Source organism: Tauraco erythrolophus, chromosome 22 (assembly GCF_009769465.1).
Source record: "Tauraco erythrolophus isolate bTauEry1 chromosome 22, bTauEry1.pri, whole genome shotgun sequence".
NCBI lineage: Eukaryota > Metazoa > Chordata > Aves > Musophagiformes > Musophagidae > Tauraco > Tauraco erythrolophus.
The window spans coordinates 2,463,169-2,476,574 of record NC_141486.1 but is presented as its reverse complement, the minus strand read 5'-3'; the positions used below and the strand labels follow the sequence as shown (position 1 = coordinate 2,476,574).

At 49.9% G+C, this 13,406-nt stretch overlaps 1 protein-coding gene across 2 annotated transcripts in view; it reads right to left on the bottom strand.

The window, feature by feature from the left end:
* Positions 1–13,406, bottom strand: part of CACNA1B (calcium voltage-gated channel subunit alpha1 B) — a 302,801-nt gene that overhangs the window by 162,670 nt on the left and 126,725 nt on the right. For both annotated transcript variants that reach the window (XM_086625007.1, XM_086625008.1), the window contains exon 7: positions 2,420–2,523. In XM_086625007.1, the coding sequence (XP_086481133.1) occupies positions 2,420–2,523 (104 nt within the window). The remainder of the gene's footprint in view (positions 1–2,419; positions 2,524–13,406) is intronic.

Here is a 13,406-nt window from a genome sequence, read left to right as displayed (position 1 = left end):
CAAAGCCTTGAGTTCAACAGGATGTCTGATGAGTGGCTTTGATCAGTTATTGATCATGACCATTATTCCTGGACTGAAGGAACAGCAAAGTGCATGACATGGCCTTCTCCATGACCCTCTCTTGTAGCAGCATGTCTCCCAGTCCTCAAACAGAACTGCACTGCTGCCTCGCTGCTCCTGCTCCCAGCACGTGCTTTGAGGACGAGGATCCTTAACAAAATAATAAAATTGAACGTTGTTGTGGTTTAGCCCAACTGACAGCTAAGCTACCATGAGGTCACTTGCTCATGACAGGAGAAAAATATAACAAAAGGCCTGAGGGTTGAGATAAGAACAGGGAGGGATCACCTACCAACCGGGCAAAATGGACTCAGCTTGGGAACTAGTCACTTTAATTTGTTAACAGCTACTTGAGAAGATAACAAGAAACAAAGCCAGATCTTAAAAACACCTTCCTCCTACCCCTTCTTCCCGGCTCTACCTCCTCACCTAGCGCCGCAGGGGGACAGGGAACAGGGGGTTGCAGGTCCGTTCATCACACATTGTTTCTGCTGCTCCTTTCTTAAAGGAGGAGAACTCCTTACACTCTTTTGCCCTGCTCCAATGGATCGCCTCCTCATGGGACAGTCCACAGACTTCACCAACATGAGTCCTTCCCCCAGGTTGCAATCCTTACCCATCAGATTGCTCCAGTGCAGGCTTCTTCCTCACAGAGTCATGGCTTCTTAGAGTACAGCCACCTGCTCTGGTGTGGGGTCCTCCACGGATTTCAGCTGCATCTCCGCCTTATTGTCAGCCTCCAGCAGCACGGGATCCTTCCCTCTGAGATAATATATGGCCTCTCTCAGGCATCTCTGCTCCAGCACAGGGTTCCCCATGGCCTGTGGGTGAGTTTCTGCTCCACCGTTAATCTCCCCGGGGTCAGGGCGGCCACCGGCCGTCTGCCACGGGCTGCAGGGCAGTCCCAGCTCCAGCACAGCTCCTCCCGCTCCATCCTCACTGGCCTGGGTGGCTGCGTGGCCGTTTCTCCCGGGTCTCGGGTCTGTCTCCGCTGCAGCTGCGCCGGGCCCAACACACCTGGGCAGTCCTGGCAGGACGGACCCGCCTGGCGGGAGCCCCGGGAACTGGGGCACTCCAGAGCGATCCTGGCCGCGCTGCCGCCGCCATCTCCAGCCAGGGAGCAGCAGCCCGCGCGGGAAGGGGGGCAGCCCCTGTCTCCCCCTGCTCCTCTCTTCGGTCCAGCCCAGTTCAGGCTCCTTTGTCCTCGTCTTAAGTGGGGCGTTCGCAGAGGCGCTGCCTGGCCCGAGGGGCCGCTCCGACCGGCTGCGGAGCCATGGAAGCTTTTTGCAGCTCCTGAGCGGGGCCGGCTCCGCAACCCCTCCCCTGCTCCCGAAATCCCACCACTAAACCCGGCACAAACATGAATCTGTGCTTTGGGAAACATCTTTCTTTCTCCGGTCACTTAAAGGCCAAAGGTGCAGCAGTGAAGGGCCTTTGTCACCAAACAGCGTTAACTCTTACCTGCCTTCCTGTGCTGCCAAAAGCCACAAATAAATCTCCATCTTGGTACATCTACATAATCTAGATCACCTGGATGGGCTAAGAAACTGTGTGCAGATCAAAGTGCTGAAGTCTAAGAGGTTGAAAACCATTAAGGTGAGTCAGGTTGTTAATTCCAGATCAAATTTCCACAGACACTGGGACGTTCCAGCAAGGCTTCCAGCTTGGCGGCTTCATCTCTGCCATGGCCCAAACTCAAAACTCACATGCAACAAACACCGAATCCTGGGCTGAACCCTGGGGTTTGAACATCAAGAGACCAGTGTGACCCCAAAATCCAGACATTAGCTTAAATGGCTAGAGATTTTAAAAAATAAAAATTAAAAAACAAACAAACAAACAAAAAACCAAACATACAAACAAAAAAACAAACATACAAACAAAAAAACAAGCACCTGAGATCTTTTAATTTCCTTCTGTTTGAGCTTCATGTTTCTCCATGCTGCACAGTTAGACTGAACACATTACGAACACTTTGATGTCCAGCTCCAGCACTGGAGTATTTATACTGGCCTCAGTGGGTTCCTGATGGGTTTGCAAGATGACGCAGGAGTAAGTGTTGGATGCATAGATCCGACTCAGCATAATTACAGGGACCTCACTTAACTCTCGGGTCTGGATTCAGAATCATCTCAATGATTTTTCACCAGCCTAGACCCCACTCTACGGCTCTACAGCCTTATACAAACAGCCCACCACCAGGAAAGGACAAGGCAGGAAATTTGTGAAGGGGGACAACGTACAGTGTGATGTATCACTCCATCTTCTCTTTTTCAGCTACATCCTCTCCCAGTGCTAGGACCAACACATCTTCCCTTTTCGTATCCAGGTGGAGATAAACAAGTGAGTAGTGTCTTACCCTGATAAGACGCCCAGCACCAAGTTGAGCATGAAGAAAGAGCCAATGATGATGAGAGGGATGAAGTAAAGCCAGTTCCAGGTATTTCCTGCAGCATCATTTGTCTGGAAACCAAAAGAAAGGGAGAGAGGAAAAAACAAATATTAATCAGCCTCAGAAACAAAATACTGTACAGAAAGTGCAGGGCAGAGAGCAGGGGAGATTCCCCCCAGATTTCCGTAGAGCTGTCCACCACTGACGTACTGGTTAGTTCTGTCATGTTCACCAGTTCAAACGCCAGCAAAAGAATCACAGAATGGTTTGGGTTGGAAGAGACATTAAAGATTAACTAGTTCCAACCCCCCTGCCATGGGCAGGGACACCTTCCACTACACCAGGTTGCTCAAAGCCTCATCCAACCTGGCCTGGAACACTGCCAGGGATGGGGCAGCCACAGCTTCTCTGGGCAACCTGGTCCAGTGCCTCACCACCCTCAGAGGGAAGAATTTCTTCCTTATATCTAATCGAAGTCTCCCCTCTTTCAGTTTAAAGCCATTGCCCCTTGTCCTGTCACTACACACCCTTGTCAAAAGCCCCTCTCCAGCTTTCTTGTAGCCCCTTTAGGCACTGGAACGTGCTGGAAGGTCTCCCCGGAGCCTTCTCTTCTCCAGGCTGAACAACCCCAACTCTCTCAGAAGAACTGATGAACCAAGTTGATTGTTCCACTGTCCGCACCATGATTTGTCATCAGCTCCAGCGAGAAGATGCATCCAACTCCACAACTTCTCCTTGCAGGGCCAAAACACACCTTTCAGTTACCTACCTCTGTACAGGCTTTCTACACCAACCTACTTCCTCCTCACCTCAACTCTGACTTCCCATGTGCTGAGCATCATGTTTACGTCTGACTTGAGACCCACAACAACGGGAGGGAACCACAGCCTCCCGTTACTCTGTGCTGCCGTTAAGGCAGAGCATGGCACTGTGCCCAGAGTCTGAGCGTACACATGGAGCGGGAGAAGACGGGAAGTCTGCGACAAAACGAGGCATCTTCAGAGCGATCGCAATTCCACATGTGCTTACTCAGCACTTTGGGCTTCTGTCATCAAAACCGGCCTGAGGCTCCCTGAGTAAGCAGCAGTCTAGATTAAGGGGAGGGAAGGGTGGTTTAGTTTATGACAAAGTTTCTGCATTCATCGACCACGAGGGAGCTCTTGAAGGAACTGCTGAAAAGTGAAATGCCACGTGGCCGTCTACTGAAGCCAAGTACCGAGAAAAATGCAAATTCTTCTCTTGTGAGTGAAGAACGCAGCAAATTGAGAATCTGATGTTGGGTGTAAGGGAGGGGAGGGGGAAAGGGAGGTGAAAAGAAAAGATCCAGAGACATTCTCCTCCTCCTCTTCCTCCAGAAAATAAAGAATAACACAAACACAGAGCTTACCCACCTGCCCAACCGCAGAGGCTGGCAGAGACCAAAGAAACACTCAAACATCAACTTGCACAAAACGCGTTAATTCTAACTGATATCGGTGCTTTTTATTTATTATCTGTGGTGCAATCATATTTGCAAGCACAATTTTGCTTGCCAGAGGATTTACAGAAAGAGGAAGGGCTTTAAATGCATCCATGAACATTGCAGCCACACGGGTGCTTGATGCCACCTCGAAACGTCTCTGCATAAGTCGAAGTCACTCGATAAACAAGCAAACCCAACGCGTGAGTGACGTGGGTGACCGATGTCACAGCATTTCTTGCAGGTGATAACACTTATGCCACTGGTGCAAGCAAATACCTTCCGAGACGTTTTTAATATGGTGCATATCTGCAGAAATTCTTCCTCAAGGAACATAACTCCGGATCAAACACATGACAAGCATCCAAATAGCAAACATCTTCAGAAATATCTGTGTCAGTTGATCAGTGACTCACCCGAGAGGAACAGGGACTAACTAACCTCGCTACAAACCCACCCCCGCTAAAGGCAAAACCAGCGCGTGACAGACAAATGAATTTGAAGAGAAAACCAGCTGGTAAACGAGAGCAGAAAGGCAGGGAAAGCTCTGCACAGCCCAACCTCTCATTACGATTTTTTAATGCCTTTTGCAATACCTGTCATCCCATCCCAGCAGCACCACGTCTTCATTCACTGTTTTGTCTTTCCAGTCCTCTCGGCTTTTGGCTCTTTCCTTTCCCTGTTCTCCTGCACCGTGTCTCTACAGATGGGTTCGGAAGAAGCAGGGACACTCATCCTCTTCCCCAACGCACGGGGAAGGCGCCTGTGTGATAGTTTGATGTGGGGGGGGTGTTCTGGTGGCAAGGGAGGGGATTTGCTCCCTGTGCCACCAGATCTGAGTCCCAACCCCCCCCCGGGGAGGGTTGAGCCAAATTGGCGCCTCTGCGAATGGCCCTATTTAAGTTGGGACAAAGGGGTGGGAAAGGGCTTTTTTCCCAGGAGCGAGGAGAGAGCAGGAGGGCGCTGCCCTCGCTCCCGGCCAGGCGACTGCCCGGGCCCGGGCTGGCACCATGTGCTCAAGATGGCGCCGGGGGAGCCGCATGGGGTCTCGGGAAGCGCCCCGCTCCCGGGGTGCCCGCCGGGCCGAGCTCCTCTAGAGGGGATTAAGATCTAAGAGAAAACAACCACAACGACCGGGTCAGTTAAGGATGGAGCAGGAGGAGGGGTGCTGGAGCTGAGGCTTCCCTTGCAATCGGTGTGAAGATGGCAGGCGGCCCCCCTGCAGCCAGGGTGTGCTCGGCGGGGCAGAGACCCACTCGTGGCCCGTGGAGAAACCCACGTCGGAAAAGAGATGCCTGAGCCCAGGAGAGGCCGTGGAGCAGGGGGTGCGCGACGAGGTGCTGTTAATAATGGGGCACGGAATGCACGACGAGGTCGTGGAGGCATCTGGAGTCCGTGGGACGACCCACGCCAGAGCGAGTGGCAGCAGCTCCCTAAGAGACCGAGACTGGTAAAGCCCGAACTGGTGCGATCCATGGGGAAGGATTGCAATCCTGCGGGCAGGACTCACGTTGGAAAAGTTTGGGGACTTTTTTTCTTCATGAGTAGGGGATCCACCGAAGCAAGGGAAGAATGGTGTAAAGGCTCCTCCTCCTTTAAGAAAGGAGCGGCAGTGAACAACATGGATGAACTGACCTGCACTCCCCATTCCCTGTCCCCCTGCGCCGCTGGGGGGAGGTTGAGCCAGGAACGAAAGGAAACGGGGTGGGGAGGTGTTGTTTTAAGATCTGGCCTTGTTTTCTCTTTTCTCCTCTCAAGTAACCGGTTTCGTTCCTTGTGTCTCTTGTTCAGTAACTGTTAATAAATTGTTTTGTTTTAAGAAGAAAGCCTGAGTCATGTTTTGCCCGGGACCATGGTTGGTGGGTGCTCCCTCTTGGTTCTTGTCTCGACCCTCAGTCCAAAAACCACGACAGCCTGGTACAAGCCCAGCCTGCTCTCCTGGGATTACAGAGCAAATCCCATGGTTTCATATTGAGAGGCTGTTCTTCAGTTCTCGTTTCGTTGGCAGAGGTGGCAGCCCTCGTGTCTCCGGTCAGAGCAAGTGCATCCCCGTTCGGCGAGGCTGGGAATGCCGTCAGCCGGGCAAGGGGGGCTGGAGAGCCAACCCACAAGGAAGATCTGGAGGAACGGACAGATGGGAGAAGGGAAACCACATAAACATGCAAAGAGAGTGCAGTAGGGCCACTGCTGCCAAATGATCGTTTATCATTTATTTATTCATTTGAAGCCCAAACTTGGCGATGGATCCACAATTCCATGCCACAATCAAAGCCCTTAAAAATGAAATGTGCTGAAATATGACTAATTAACCACCCTCCTCCAGGCATTTGCTCGACTACCTTATGTAGGGTAGGGACTGGCTCTGTTCGCTCTGCCTGGCACGCAGGGATCCAGGACAAACTACAGGGCAAAACACCAGGCAAAAGGGTCAACAAAAAACCTCTCCCAAGAAAGCAGAGCCTTCATGGACACACAGCATCTTTCCCAGTGCTCCCAAGCACGTTTGAACCTGAGTCAGTTTGTGGTGCCGGCTCTGCCATGGTGAGATACTTCAATGAATCAAACCTGTTTGCTGGCAGGAAAACCCAACTCCTCTCCTCCAGGGAAAGCCCCCAGAATCCTGTAGGCACCTCTGGCTGAGCAGAGCCGAGGAGGAAGCCCTTCTGGAGCTGGACTGTGGCCCAGCTCCAAGCTCGCTCGTTAAGTAGGATGAGCCAAAAGATCAAACCAACTTTTGTTCCAGCTAAAACATTTCACTGGTGTAACGCCTGGCTGACCGTCAGTGCTACTTGATCCTAACCACAAGTTTAAGCCGATAGGGAAGAAGGAGAAATGAAATGCTTGTCACAATGTGCCAGAATTACATCTAAATACAGTAAGGGCTCACGGGAGGGCTGCCTTGCTGCTCAGGAACCCACTGGTTGGAAACAGCCACAGGGCTCCCCACAAGCACCACCTGAACAGTGCCAATGTCAGACTGAAGCCGTGCTCCGGGAGCGCCCCGGGCACTGGCACTGAACAGCTCACATCCCTTAAACTTGACAGCACAAGGCTCTCACAGAAGAGGTGCTTCACAGTGGGGAAACTGAGGCACAAGAAGTCTAAGGGAAACTTTTGGGGTTGCAAGGGAGACACAGAGAATGGTACCTGAGGCACCTACAGCCCATAGGAGCGCTCCAGCCCCTGGAGGGCTCTTCCCAACAAGACTGGCTGCCACAGACCCCTCTGCCATACCTCTGCTCAGCTCCAAGATGCTTCCACCCCCTGACCTGGCGCTTGTGTCAAGAAGTGTCACTGTGCCAGTTCACAGCTGGTGCCTCCTTTTCCCTTTATTTTTTTTTAATTGTTGTTAAAAGTCTAACCTAAATCCCCAGAGCATCCTTCTAGCCTCTTCTACGTGACTCTGCTTCATCGTCCACCCTGAGCCCTGATGCCACTGCCCAGCAGGAGCACCCAGGTCACATGAAGGTTGTCCTTTGGCCTCCAGCTCTGTTGGCTCTCTGCACAGTCGGCTTTAAGCCAGGGGATCTCTCCTCCCTTTCATGCAGCACCGAGCACATTGCCAGGATGCCCAAGCAGCGACGGCACAGCCATCTCTCTACAGAGGCAGGTGGCTGAGTGCTGTCATCTATAACAGATGTAGAAGCTAAAAGGCTTCTGTCATGGAGCGAGATTAATGCCCTGAGCTCCCGATACAGCCGAAGAGGACAGAGTGTACTCCAGCAAAGCACAGGGCACTTCCCACAACCAAAAGTCTTTTGTGACTTGTCCAACGCCAGAGAAAAGCCGGTGTTAATACTCACTTTTGTCTCTCGGACATGGAAAGCTGTTAGGCCACCGCTTCGTTATGTTAACAAGATGGCATCTGCGTCTGAATATTAATTCCTTTAAAGCTATGTTTTGAACCAATTGACTTGAGAGCAGCCTACTGCTGGTCGCAAAGTGCTACAGAGCCCAGAAATGCTTTTGTATTACCTTTCATCTTCCTTTCTGCAGCCCTGGCCACGGCCCGTGTTCCCGGGGCACGCGGGGAGGCAGAGCCCTTGTGCCTGGCTGCCCTGGGATGAGTTCCTCGTATTGCTGAGGCTTCTTGCTGCTGCAGGACCAGAAGCAGCTCTGCTCCAGCTGGCCCCATCCCGTCCCCATGAAATGCTCAGCAAAGCCCTGCCTGCTCCGACATCCTTCTCCCAGCCCATCTCCATCCCGGCAGCACAACACCGTCTCTCCAGGGACCCTCCCTACTTTCTGCTCAGTGCTTCCCGTGGCTGGGGCATCATCAGGGGAGTCTCACAGCCTGCCAGCCTCATGGCCGAATCCCACACACTGCTGACTTCAAACGGGGCTGATCAAAGGGAGCAGGAGCCGGTTTGGTAGGGGAAGGAGCGTGTAAATACTCCGCAGCGCTTCCTTGCCAGCGAGGCTCCGATCAGCGGTGGGGAGTTACTAGGAAAACTGTGACAGCCCCTGCAGAAAAAAGAGCCAGCAGCCCCAAGGAAGGGAAGCTTCTGCAGTTTCTACCAGGGTTGCTTGATCACGGTTTGCATCAGCGATGAGATCTTGGTTCTGGAATTGCAAAATAACAAACACACAGTTCAGTGTTTGGGTTACACACAGCCTCACAAACAGGCAAGCAACTGCCTTGGTTCCACGGGTGGAGATTTTGGGGGTTTCAGAAGATTTGCAGACTGCAAGTTAGAGCAAATCAAACACAGAATAACCCCCAAAATGCTGCCCTCCTCTTTTCTCCAAGCAGACAGCACAGCTGCCTACAACCTCCCGCTTCCCTCCAGCTTCTGTGGCACAACCTCAATCTGTATTCATGTGGCCAGAGGGACGGGGGATTCCCACGTACCTGGGCACGTGTGCCACCGACCAGCAGAACTAAGGCCATGCCCCAACGGTGAATCTGAGACCTGATGGATCTGCAACCTGGAGCTGACAGCTCCTCCGAGCTGGTGCCAACAGAAGACTCTCCACTGCTCTGCACTGCTAACAATCCTCGCTAGGGAACCAAGCGAGCCAGGCAGCAACAGCACGTGTTTAAATAACTTATTCAAATAATCTATTAAACACTGCTGAACCTGATTAAATCCTCTTGGGCAACACAGAAGCAGCAGAACAACAAAGACCTTTGCCATAGGAACATGCCAGGTGGCTCACGGCAGGGACTGGATACCCTGTTCGGAGGCTGTTGAGCTGCAACGAACCTAAGCAGTAAAATCTTGCATTTCAGCTCCTGATTTCCAGGTTTCTGATCAAAATACCATCATTCTCTTTGCCCTTCTTGCAAAATAATAACCTTCTCTACTCACAGTCCTTTTATTCCTGTACTGAGAGGAAAAGACAGCTGAGAGATGTCCACACACAAGGCTACACCAGGTCAGCTCTATCACCGCAGACCCACATGTGAACACACTGACTTTACAGTAAGCCTGTAATTACTACAAATTATACAGACTTCCTGATGACTTTGATTTGCGCTCAGGAAGCTGCTGCACAGGGTAAGACGTCAGTGCAGGCCAGCTGCCGGGCACTGCCCACGCAGGGGGGACTAACCCTCCATGGCACCTGCACCTCCGTGGATGCAGTCATCATGATCAAACTCTCACCTGCTAACAGCTGGAGGTAAGGAAACACACTCCAGGCTTCATGGCTCAGGGTCAAATTCTCTTCTGCTACTGCTATGGGTAGCAGGAACCTCATGAAGAGAGTGGCTGTATAGCAGCCTTCACCAGAGCTCCTCTGCCAACACCTAAAGGCAGCCAAAATCCCTTTATAGGTGTTCTTCTCTTGACTTTGGAGCTTTTTGTGAGACCTTAAGGGCAGCATCTAGAGAAGCGTAAAGTCATAGACCATCCTGCCATGTACCAGCACCAACCTGAGTAACAAATCCAGAGCAAGGTCTAGGCTGGTCCTGCCAACACATCTCCAGCTAGGGTTCCCTGCTGCTTTGGGCTCTCAAGCTCTTAGAAATCCGTTTAGACTTAGAGTTACTCCACTTTTTTATCACTAGAGCAATAAAACAACTCTCTCTGCCTCTGAACAAGGAGTGATTCTGCTGCTTACATGAGTTTCTTCTTTCAGCAGGCATAGCAGCCCTGAGGCAGTTGCCCTGGATCTCTGAGGAAGAAATTCTGCCACCACTTTGCTCAGCACGTTGTCCATCAATGTGAAAAACAAGCAATTAATAGGTTAACACGTAGTCCTTTGGAAATGTTTCCAGAGTGTGGTTCAATAAAGAAGGGATCTAATTTGACAGATACAGCCAAAGCTGAAACACCACAGACCATTAGCTCTTTACTACGGCTTTAATCAAAATGTATAGTACACCTAGAGTTTACTCACTTTCATGTAATCAATGGCAGCGCCTGACTTATCTGGAGCAATTAAAGTGTAATCTTCCCTTAGATAAGTACTTTTGCATTGAGGAAAATTCTCAGCTGTCTTCAAGAGATGAACTCTGTTCACCCTTCATCTGATTTTCCACAATTCATTCCTCGCTACTTCTGTTAATTAGCAATGCTATTTATGGTTGATTTATTTCTATCTGTTCCTATTTTTAGGGTTAGGTGAACCCAGAAATTACTAAGAACAAAACTAAAAATATTAAAAGCGTGTACAACGAGCATATGGAGCCCTGCCTTACATTTTCTCCAGGCACTAAGTGACTCCCACTGAGCTCTCCATCAGAGACAGACAGACCTTGTACAAGAAGGCGTAAGGGCAGAAAACCCAAATTTGCTGAGAAAAGCCATTCTGAGTTCAATCTGTGGAATCAATGAATGCCTCTAGTATTCACAAAACAGTCACAGACTCCAAAGACATTCAAACTGGTCGCTTCTCTGGGATGCTACAACATCCACATTACCATGATATCCTGAAGTGTCAGTCTCCACATCTGGAAAGCGCAAAGTGCTTTCACAGATGGAGAATGAGGTATACAGGCTTCATATGATATTATTAAATTCGAGTCCAAATCACATCTGAAGTCCCTGAATGCATAGCTGTGGTCAAGCATAAGCTTTGCCTATTCTAATTAAGAAATACTCATTACTAGTTGCACTGTATTCAGAAGGAAAATCCCTGGTGGAAAGTCTGGACTCCAGTTTGCTGAAAGCCCTGGAGAACATATCTCTGCCCCAAAGTCCAACCTGGTGGAGTGTAGGCTGATGTATTTGTTAGATCAGAGCACGAGACATTTGGCTTCTTGCTTAGAAAGATAATCTCAAGCCTAAAATCTAGCAGGACGTTGAAAAGCTTTATTGTTTTTCAGGCTTTATTTTAAACAAAGACGACCACAAAAGGGGACTGGAGGCATTTGCATAAACTTCTTAAAATATTGCAACCTTCAGAAATAAGTCCAGGGGTCTGAGAGATAACGAAGGGGCCTCAGTCGCCCATCAGTAACATACCGGGAAGAGCTGAGGAGGAGTACAACATCTTCCTCACCTCCCTGAGAAAGTCATATCTTAGCATCTAGCCCAGTAGAGCTGTGAAAATTTTTTTTCTATTCCATTTATTCCTTTACCAAAAAGGTATTAAAATTAATTATTTTTCAAAAAATACTAATTTTTCTCCTTTTTTACCCACATCTCTTTGGAGCAACTGAAAACAGAAGAAGAAAAAAAAAAACCCACAACCATTTTTTTAAAAGACTTTCATCTTTTAAGTCTTATATAGCCTTTTTCACCCAGAAACACCTCCAAGCCCTGCACTGAGGAGGCCTCTATAGCTACCCCCAGCTTTACAGAAGGTGAAATTGGGTCGCAGCCAGGTGACAGGAGAGCTGCTCCCACATTTCCCAGCAGACCAGCAAGAGAAGCCCCATCTCTCGAGTCCTGATCCAGTGTGCTTACATGATATACCAGAATGTGCAAAAAAGCAATTTTTTAATTTTTTTTTTTTTTTTCCCCCAGTTCCAATTTAACTACAATCTTGGCACCAAGTCAGTCCGATAACTTTGGTTACTGACTTTCAGATGTCACAGTCCATTTGCAGAGAGCAGCTGGTGTTCGGCTCTGCAGGGACACAACAGCCGGGGCTGGGGAAGTGCTGGTGATTGACCCTTCTGAGCAAAATTAAATTGGCAGAGAGGTGCATTTCCGATTGATGCTCAGGGCTTGTACCACCCACGGGAGGGAGACGACAGAGCACCTGCCCGGCGTGCTCATCTGTGTGAAGGGTAAAACTGAAATGGGCTGGTTAATGAAATTAGTGGTCAGCCCAAGTCACACTCCCACATGTGCTACGTACAGCGAGACAGGGTCGGACTGGGGTTCAAACACCCACCTTGAGTGTCCCTCCATCTGGGATCGGTGGGTTCAGGCTCTTCAGAGCAGGTGCCCTGGTATGTCGAGGGAGTGAATTAAAATGGCAGAGCCCCAACTCAGCAAGCTGGAGTGAAATTTGGAGTTAGGCTTAACAACTGCTTCTCGTGGCTTTATCTGCTTTTGCGTTCTTTGAGGAAAACTCCTTAGCTGGAGGTTTCCACGTGTGGCCATGGGATGAACAGGATCTCAGGAAGCCCTTAGGTCCATATGAGATCCAGCTAACGACTCAAGATTGGAGGATCTCCTGATCTCCTCCTACAGCATGTTATCATTGTGCCTCCTGTGCCTTTATGGTAGGTCTCAAGTGTGTTTTGGACACTAGGAAAGATTTCATAGCAGAGAATGTGCTTTCTGGGGCCCTTTGGGATGGGGTGCCTGTTGTCTTGTGGGCCAGCTGTTGTAAGAAAAACTTTCAGTGAGCCCACTGGCCTCTGCAATCCTTTTCACATCAAACCAAAGGCAATCAAGTCCTGGGTTTACACCTGCTCAAACAGAACTCGCTGGGAAGAGGTGCTCTAAAATCCTTGCACAATTACACTCAAAACAGTGCTTCTGAGAAGATCCTCTTCTCTTTGCAGAAGGTCTTTGAGTTATTCTGCTCTTCCTTTTTACCTTCAGGATAGTGGTCAGTGCATTTCACTGCTGTAATAACGATCCACCTTGTTCAAATCCCCCAGTTACTCCTCAGATCCATCCCTAACTCCCGGTTCCCAAGTGTATGTCAGAAGAAAAATATCTGAAAATCCTTTGAGTCTCACGACACTAAAATCAACCATGCTTTGAAACAAAGATAATCCTTTTGCCCCCAAAAGAGAAGTGCCTTGCATCCAGCCCCACGGCCACTTGCTGTTTAGAGGAGCAGAACACAGAGCTGTTCCCTACCAGGATCAGAATCAAATCCAGAGTATTTCACATCCTGCAAACAAAAAGCAAACTACTGGCCTGAGATGGCACACAACCAGCCTCTACCACAGGCTCTAAAGCCCTGGCAGCACCAGCTATGGATGAGGGGTGAGACACCTGGCCTGGTATTAGCTCTTATCCCCTTGGACCAAGAGCCCAGCTGAATCCCTAACAAGCCTGGGGTGCCAAAGATAAAGCACATGGTGCTGCTGGAAGGTGCATAAGGGCCTGCCCAGGGCGGGAGGACACAAAAGGCAGCAGA